Raw genomic sequence first — 9565 nt, 5'->3', positions numbered from 1 at the left:
CTACAATTCACAAAAAGCCTACAGTGAAAATACCACTTATAAATTGCCAGTCATAGAGTCTTGCAACCAAATCACTGAAACAAAGCCTGTTTTGTTACAAACATATATATATATATATAAAATAAAAATATTTTACTTAGGGAAAGGAGCGTAGTACAGTGAGAAGGTGGTACACAGTGAAGATGCATGAATCATTTGTGATCATAACAAAAACATACGAGAATCCTTTTTATACAACTTTAAAATTCAGTGCAAGTTTCTGTTCAACATCACCCTACAAAAGTTGTAAACTTGTGACGACAAAGTACTGAGTGTGTGGTATCAGTTAACCAAGCGTATAGACTTGAGGGTCATTCCCCCATATTCATTTGCACAAGCCAGCATTTTTCACTTGTTTCCATCTCTTGGAATATCAAAACCACCTTTATACTCGCGGGCATTATTCTCACTTCACACCTGTGATCAGGGATTAGTCACCCTGCTTACAATTCAAACAGGGAGCTAATGACAGGGTTCAGGCTCGCAGTGAGTGTCCTCATTTCCTTCCAATATGCTCAGTTATGGTATTGTGCTGCAACAAGATCAAGATATTTGATATAGGAAGAAGGAAAAACACAGACTAGGGTACACTGGGTTCTTGATGATTGGCAGATTTAACAAGTCATCATCTATTGAATTTGAAGAGGTGGAATTGCTCCTGCATTAGCAAGTTTGCCATTTGTGGTCATTTTATAAGGCAGTCTTAAATCAGAGAGCGCTCTGAACACAAAAAAATACCCTGTGATCTGCAAGACCAAAAGCACATTCCAAATAACATTCTGAGGCATAATGAGACATAAACCTCAGGCTTTCTAATAGTTTTATCATGACAAAAGCTTTCCAGCAGCTTAAGCAGAGAGCTGGGACTCTAACGCTGCACTGAAGGACAGCAGCCGAGCTTGGGCAGTGAACTGAAGCTGCTGCAAGTGCATTTTCTTTCTGCAGCAAGAACAAGACAGCGATGAATTCATGTTGCAAAAATACCTCACATTATGCTTCAGAAATACAAATCCCTGTTTGCAATGTTTAGGTCACTACTGTTTTCCAAAGTTTGACAAAAAAAAAAGCTGGCCCTTTACCAAAGAGACATTTTATTAACTTACATTCTCCTTAAAAAAAAGTCTTTCTAACCAGACTGCTTCCTTCCTCATAGGAGGTAGTATAGAAAACATAACCAGTAGTATCTGTCAGCATCTCAGCACCACGAGAGCAAAAGAGTTCCATGATGAGATGGTGAGAGTCCAAGAAGTATCAACTGGTGGCATTCTGAAGGAATATGGCTAAAAAGAGAATTTTAACAGCATATGGTTTTAAGATAACATTTTTTATATAGGTAATACATAAAGAACAATGAATTGACAAACATGGCAAGTAAGATTTTTAAACAGTTTGTGTAACACTGAGTGCTGACTTTGTTCTCAAACTTAAAGCCTATGTGCATACAGGTGTTTGCCTATGGTCAAATTAGAAGAGACTGGCCATTCAATTAGTTTTCTAATTTCAATTTTTCAAAAGAAAAAATAGCTATGATTTTTTTTTCTCTCAGAGACATGACAAAATTTCTAGCTAAACAAAAGTCTCTGGATGTTTTATTGTGTTGTCATTACCTTGCCTTCTACTAGTCCCATCCCTCGATTTATTATTAGACTAATTTTAGACAGAAAGGGTACATTGCAAGGGTTTTACATCACACAGAGATAAAACAGATTCAATATTTGTAAGGAACAGTGTATTTTGGGAATCTGTGAAATAACACTCAGATGACTGAGCACTAAATACAAACTGCACAAATCACTGTAATTTTTTGTTTGTGTTTCCCCTTTCTGTCCTTAAATTACGTAAATCAACATCGATGTAGTGCAAAGTCCAATTTAAGTGGTATATCCAAAAGCAGCCATTTGCTAAGGTGCTCCTGGAGAAAGTGCAAAATTTGTCCATTCTGGATGGGATTGTAGTCAAGCGCCGGCAAACACCATACTTGCATCCTACTGAGAAGAGCTCTTGTTTCTTGATGCATTTATCTTCCTGTTTGGGCAGAAATCATCAACCTAACGGGATCTCCAACTTTTTAAACCATTTCTTACCATAGTCATCTTCCAGAAGCAAATAAAATCTTCTAAATCTCAGTACCTTTAGATTTAAAAGTTTATATTTCTCACACTTTGCAAGACTTCATCATGGAACCAACTTTCAGTGAACACATTAGAGTTTTGCAAGGCATCAAAGAGACGCATATAGTCTTCCGGGTACAGGCTAACTGTCTCAGCATCTTCTGGAATTTCTAGCTCTCTCAGTAACTTGCAGGCATCATACAAGCTCCATGAACTGAAATACAAAATGAACAGAGTCTTAATGGAGCACTTCTTTTGGGGAAAATAAAATCAGTATCAAGACAGAGTAACTGAAGGCCCATTTTATTCTTTCTCAGCTTCTAGAAGTTTGCACCTTCTTTCTGTGACATAAGTTATTTTCAACCCATGCTGCAAATGGGAGGAAACTCCTGCTAAGAAGCTTTGTACATACCAAATAACCCCCCTCTAAACAAAAACAGCACCAAACCACGTAACACACCTCCTTGGAGGGCAACTCTCCCCCACATAAGTCAGTAACAAGCATTATAGCATAACTGGATCTATTTGAATGCCTGGGAAACTAAAGCCAAGGTCATCTTCAAGATGATGATTCAGTCTAGCACACGATAGTGTGAATTACCCCACCCACATATTTTCTTCTGGCTATAAACATATCCATGCACTGTCTGTCCTGTGTGGCATTACAATGAAAACTCCACCTCTGATATTCGTGCACACACGTTAACCACAGAGGATGTAAATTAGAAGCCTGTAAGGTTAGTTCCACATCCTGGCTGAAGGACTGAAGAAAGATTAGGGAATGACAGAGCTTTAAGAAAGAAATCCATTAAGGCTCTTTGCACTTGTCTTTGTTAAAGGAGTTATAGAAGCTTGTTAACATATTGGATTTTTCCATTCGGGAAATTAACACCCATAAACATCCACTGCCTGTGTATGAGAAATAATCTACGCTAATTATTTTCCTCAGTAAATTAAAGCCAATGCTTCCCAGAGCGCACACAGCTCCTCTCTATGGGAGCAGAAATCTAGTGACCTAAAAGCCAAATAGCTCCCATGTCACATCAAAGAGAGCGGCTGAGGACACGCGCGTAGCAAGTAAATATGTCCAAAGTCCAACGTTTCAATTAGATAACAGCAAGCCATTTGCTTGCTCACATCCTCACTCAACCCTCGACAACCTTCAGTCATTTTCACTGCCTTGCTTTGATGCTTCTTACAAACTCAAACTCTGGTCCAGCATTTTAATTTCTACACCCTGAAAAATTTGGGGATTTTTTTAGTATGTCTTTTAGCTGAACAGAAACTTCTTGAAGATCTGCGCATTCACTTCCATTAGAATTACAGCCGACTACTGCATCTTTATACTCTAAATACCTCTCCACCTTGATGGCAAACTTCTGAGCATAAATGAAGAATATTTCCCAAAGCTAGTAAATTTGAGTTTGGGAAAAAAAAATGAGAACTTGTGTTTTGCATGTAGATGTTTCTAACTAAAGGTGTATTTCAACTGCAAATGGATACTGTTTCTATAACGTATTTTAGAATGCTTCTATATTTCTCTGAAGAAAAAGTATACAAATACATTTCATCCATACTTACTTTAATTTATCAATAATTCTAGAACTGGGTTTAGCAAGACACTGTTTCACCAGGAAAACAAAGGTTGCTGAATTTGTGTTTTTCATGCTTCCTGTAAATAGATCTTTTCGGGGAGTCAGTCGAACCAAACATAAATGATCATTTGGCAGAGCCTGAAAGAAAAAGAAACCATTGTATGAAAATCATTTTTAAGACAGTACCTTTCTTAAGGTAAGCATTTGACCTGTGACACAAATAACATTTTAAAAAAGCATTAGTGGAAGTCTTGAAGTACTTTCACTAAAAGCAAAGCCAATAAAATTTCTGTCTCAAACTAAGATAGTTTTATCTTTTTTTTTTCAAGCAGGAAAGAAAACAGGAAATAGGAATTTTTTTTTTGATTAGAACTTAGTTCAAGCAGACAACATGCATGAACTTTCAATAGAAATTGCATGGCCTATATTATGCTTGAATTATGCAAGATTTCAGATCAAATAATTTCAGCTACCTGCCTCGTGTGTGTATACACACACACACACACACACACACAAATGGGAATAGTGGAGCGCAACACTTGAAGACAGTACCGCAGTTTGAGAATTTTATGAAGTTTGGAAGGGACAGAGTCTTTATTCATCATAAAGATACTTTTGGCAGCAGTGGATATATCATCCAACAGATCTCCCTTTTCCTAAGGTTGTAAGGGTTACAACACATCTTGCACACTTATTTTATGTATCTCTACAGGGCACTACAACAACCCACTTAGGTGTGTAAGGCAGACCCAGCCATTGAGTCACTTACATCACACAACAGCATTTCAAACAACACTCACTATATTACTGCAGCATGGCTTTGCAGGGAGGGTAAAAGTAAAAACATGCTTTTAGATTGTTAGGCTTAAATAGAAATATTCCTTTATTATACAAAAGAATATCAGTACTTCTCTACAAGAGAAAAATAAATAATTTTAGATGAAAGTATTTTCCAATTCTCAGATTTAGCCTTTGAGACCCACACTTGTCAGCACTTAGCTGGTGGAATCTACACTGGACACACGAGCACCAGCTTCACCATCAACAGCAGCTTCCCCATGGTGCCATTAATTGTGTACTAGTTGTTCTGTTCAAGCAGGTAGGCACCTCTTCACATTCACATATGTTGTTTATTCACTATATTTTTCTCCTTCACAGACAATAAAAAGATAGTAATTTATTTCAGTTTCTACTCAAAAGCAGTTCTGCACACCACTTCTCAGGTATCTACACACTGCTTTTGTGTTTTAATTACAAGAACATTTCATGCATGATACACTACTGAGAACCAGGAGATACAAATGCTGTTATAAAGTTCTTTTAACCTATGTTCAATTAAAACTGCTTTACTTACACATTTAAAGGAGGAAAGCCCTCACACTGATCTTACCGTGCTCTTTGGTATTGCCAGTCCCCCACTTTTCAAATTAGTTAAAAATGATGCCCAAGGTTCCTATGGGATGGAGCAAATAAATTGTAAAATTTAAATGCTTTGCTAAAAATTGAAAATGTATTATCAATCTCATCAAATCCGAAATTTACTCCCTTTCTAAGATTTACTTTAAAATGGTCTAAATATATTAATGGGAAAGCTGTAAAAATGTCAGGTAATAAGCACACGAAGTCCAGATTGAAGATGTTACTTAACCCCAAACCCTCATAAAGTATCTGAATAGTGCTCCTGAAATTACTTAAATCACTTGCATATATCACAATAATTTAGCAAGGCTACTTTTAGGTTTCCAGTTCAGGGTTTGGCCTGAACAAAGCTTAAAACTGATAGGAAACACCTAAGTCCCCAGTTCACTAATTGGACTCCCACAGTATCTGAAACAGACACCAGGCAAACACAATAAAACCCAGGCAAGTGAATGATGGTTTCCCTCTTATCATCCTCTTAGTCTCCACCTATGTAATAGTTTGAAATATCCTGAAAAGATCTGTCTCTTACCTAAAGGTCACTTCCCTATCCACCAGCTTCTAAGCACAGAGGCTTGTGATTAGAACACTAGCACCATAACTGATAATACTTACTAATTTAATAATTATTTTAATAATATAATTTAATAATTTAACTGACAAATTACCTCCCAATTAGCTTCCAACTGCTCAAGCAGTTTTCCGTAAACACATCTATAGCATTCACCATGGTGGCTGATACAAAATACTTACCATGTGCAGAAGTTGAATCTCGCATCCTACTTGCCAGAGCACAGTAAGCGCTTGGTAGATCCTCTTTTCTCCAGGTTTTGCTGTTAATATCTGACAAAATGGCAAAGAAAGAACTTATTTTTCCCCTCCTCAAAGCCCAAGATTTCTCTTTATCTAAGCAAAATCCTTATGAATAGAACAAGTGGTAAAAAATTCACAGCAAAGTCTAAAGTTCCAAGTTAAACTTAGGTTAGGCCTTAGTGCATCCCTAAGAATAAGACTAGAAGACACTATATCAACCTACTTCTTTTTGAGGCAATTCTTTGGATAATTGAATCACGCAGGAATTTCCAGCTTACACTTTCTGGTCCCTTGCAAGGTAGAACAGTTTCATGCGGAAGAAAAATAGTGTTATGCATAAGAAAAATACAGGAAGAGTTAGCAGCTTCGGAGCACTTCCACATTTACCGGAGAGTATTCCCAGCACTAAGGAGGTTGTACAGTCATCATGCTAATCAATATTACAGATTAGACAACACTTAGGGAAGAGGGGAAAAAAAAAAAAAAAAAAGAACTCATCATGGTCACTATCAAACAAGGCGAAGAAAAGTGGATCATACCACATACATCTAATTTCACACAATTTCATACCATCAGCCAATAAAAGGGAATCAACAACATCCATCAGAAGAAGGTTCCAACTGCTTTTACTTCAGTAAAATCAGCTTATATTCAGAGGACTCACAATAAGCTTAATTTAAAAAATAAATAACTGCACACACACACAAATATATGACTGCCCTAAAAGGAGTAGACTGCCTTCCACCTACTCAAAATCTGGATGCCCACTTGTATTTCTCAGAAAACTATACTACTTTTTAAGCAATGTGTTGGACAGACTTGTGTACACAGGTTGTGTAGGTACAGGTGGAAGCCTCTGCTTACCTCAGTAATCAAGGGTTTGTGGCTCTGAATGAAAGTTACAGTTTCGCAGAAAGAAAAGGCATCCCTGAACTACAGTCAGGGTGGTTTAGTCAGGACAGAAAGTTTTATGACTTTCTGTGCTAAAAGTCTTAGGACAGAAAATAAATTAGGCACAAGCAACCCAGAAAGCTAATCTACACCTAAACATACAGAACTTACATGTGTCATTCGTTCATATTTTGCCTCTTTTTTAAATAACACATGAAAAAACAGCTCAAATGAACAAATGCATGTTACTGAGTGTGATACCTAGTCTCGCTAATCATCTTCATGACGACTTTTCAGTTCCCTCTCTCAGTGACTACTACCTGCAACTAGTAAACCATTTTGCTGCAAAAGCACCTTACAAAATTTGAGCACCTCAGAAGCTAGAATGGAAAACAATCAGATTGCTGTTGCTTATCCTCCAGAAGGACAGCCTTCAAGTTGGAAGCATTTTTGGTTATGTGACAACAGAATGTTTCATTACAGTTAAAACAAAAAGTTAAATAAAACAAGAAGGAAACAGACAATATTTTCTGATTTTCTGCCAGAAATATTAAACTGCTTTTGATGCTCTATGAAGCAATTATTACCTGAAAAATCTCTTGCACATACCTTGTATTCTTTTTCACTTATAAACATGTTAAGTTCCATTCTTCCATATCTGTATATGGAACTGCATTCATACAGGGCAAAAATCAGCCTCCACAGCATGTTTCTTTCCTTTTTCTGTGGTATGATTCCAAAAATTTTCACAGGTACATCTGTTCCAGTAGTGAGTAAAAATATGTTTAAAATATTTGTGGGATTAACTGAATAGCTTAATGAAAATGTGTAAGCTACAAACAATTTTAAAAAGACTGTGAGGTCATTTAAGTTGAGAATTAATTAAATTCATATTTTATTCAAAGCCAAATGCAATTTGCATTAAACTAACCCTTTACTAAAGGCATGCAAATAGCTGTGACTTCATATTGCCAAAAGGCAATAGCTTTTTAAGCTATTATCTTAGCTGAACTTGAAACTGAAATTTAGGATATGTGTGCATAATCTGTACAACCACAGAATATGTATTAAATAAAACATATATCCACGCAAAACCCCCAAATTTTGCCAAACCATGTATCCAACCCATAAACACGCCAGTAACATGAGGCCACGTAGGTATTTACCTGCTCTCCAAGGAACTGCTGCTACCCCCACAGATTCAAAAAGCTTCTCAGAACATACGGTAGGTGGTTTTACTGGTCCAGTGACCAAAGGATCCAATCTGAAGAAGTCACCATAAACTACTTTGAGTTGTCCACCCAAGCTTTTCTCTAGGGACTGAAAGAAAATAAGTTTCAAGTGAAGAAATACGGGCACAGTAAGCTGTCTTGAAAAACACCCATTCCTCCCCCACCAGATGTTCAAGTACTACTTAAATACAGTATCCAGACAACAAGAGCCAACTCAGAATCACTTCTCATAGACTCCACAACAAGCAGCTTCCTCTATTAAGGAAGGCATTTTGACATTTTTATGCCACAGAACTGACATTTTTATGCCACAGAACTGACATTTTTATGCCACAGAACAGCTTTAAAACATTCTTAAAGTAATAAGATATCCTGCAAAAACATTTTGTGAAGCAGTGGAAAGCAGCATTCAGCTGAGCAACCCACTGCACTTGTAGTGGTTTATATCTGAAATTCTTTGCATGCACAAAGGGAATTCTCTTATACACATTTCAAACCAGGCGAGCACCTGCAATCCCAAAGCTCCCTTGCAAATCACCATACCACATGCCTTTGATGTAATAACTTAGGATCTACTTATGACCACCTTGGGATCCATAGGACACCAAAAACAGGAGATGGTAAAGAGCTGAGTATCTAAGTATCCCGGGTCAATTGCAGGGGAATAGATTAAATAATATTGTGAGATAATCCAAATAATCAGGGCTATTTTTATAGGTTTCTGAGGGCTATACTCAAATATCTTGCTTAAACATACAACACCACAAACACGCTGATGAAAATTAGCTTTAAGGTTATAAATTAATCGGTTCAAAGGGAGACTACAAATTCCAGTATAAAGCCATGGATTATAAAGTAGCGAAATTATTGCTGAATGTGCTAAGTTAAATCAACCGCTAATCATTAATTTTGAAAGTTACTTCAAATGGTACAAGCAATGATCACTAAAAAAGGCTTCCATTCACCAGCAACACAACCGCACGGTAACTTCCCGCTTCGCCCTGGGCTGCTTTTAGAACCGAGCTATCAAGTCAGACATCCACCTGCAGGTCTGGCAGAAACGCCTGGTCACTTTCCAGCGCAACAACTCGAGCCCCTGAGTTGAGCAAAGTCCGCGTCAGGACTCCGGGACCTGAAAAGAGGTGGGAAAAGCAGCATTTTCTCCACGTGAATCCCTTCAGGGTGCCTCCCGACACGCGCCGCCTGCGGAGCGCGCCCGCGGGTCCCGCTGACCCCGCAAGGTCGCGGGGCGGCCCGGGGCGCCGCTCGGCAGGGGCAGGGGCGGCCGCGGGGCCGCTTACCAGGCGCGCACTCGAGCACGAGGGGCTGCGGGCCGGGCGCCGCGTGGACGCGCAGGCAGCGCTGCACGGTGCGCGCCAGCTCGGGGCAGGCCACGAAGCGGCGGAGCACGGGCACCCTGCGCCGGGACGGGCCCTGCGCCCGCTCCACCAGCCGCGCCGCCTCC

The 9565-nt window shown here is 38.7% G+C and overlaps 1 protein-coding gene across 1 annotated transcript in view; it reads right to left on the bottom strand.

Annotated features, from left to right (window-relative positions):
• Window positions 1-255: 255 nt before the first annotated feature.
• The window catches only part of TFB2M (transcription factor B2, mitochondrial), a 16054-nt gene continuing 6744 nt past the window's right edge, over window positions 256-9565 (bottom strand). Inside the window, exons 2-9 of the mRNA XM_026045895.1 lie at window positions 9402-9561; window positions 9144-9232; window positions 8035-8188; window positions 7478-7626; window positions 5918-6007; window positions 5136-5198; window positions 3732-3883; window positions 256-2364 (exon numbers count right to left, since the gene is read on the bottom strand). Of these exons, the coding sequence (XP_025901680.1) occupies window positions 2178-2364; window positions 3732-3883; window positions 5136-5198; window positions 5918-6007; window positions 7478-7626; window positions 8035-8188; window positions 9144-9232; window positions 9402-9561 (1044 nt within the window). The 3' untranslated portion in view covers window positions 256-2177. The remainder of the gene's footprint in view (window positions 2365-3731; window positions 3884-5135; window positions 5199-5917; window positions 6008-7477; window positions 7627-8034; window positions 8189-9143; window positions 9233-9401; window positions 9562-9565) is intronic.

Source organism: Nothoprocta perdicaria, unplaced genomic scaffold (genome assembly GCF_003342845.1).
Source record: "Nothoprocta perdicaria isolate Ctin4 unplaced genomic scaffold, notPer1 scaffold_414, whole genome shotgun sequence".
In the NCBI taxonomy this organism is placed as follows: Eukaryota; Metazoa; Chordata; class Aves; order Tinamiformes; family Tinamidae; genus Nothoprocta; species Nothoprocta perdicaria.
The sequence above is the reverse complement of the archived record's forward strand: the minus strand, read 5'-3'. Positions and strand labels throughout refer to the sequence as shown.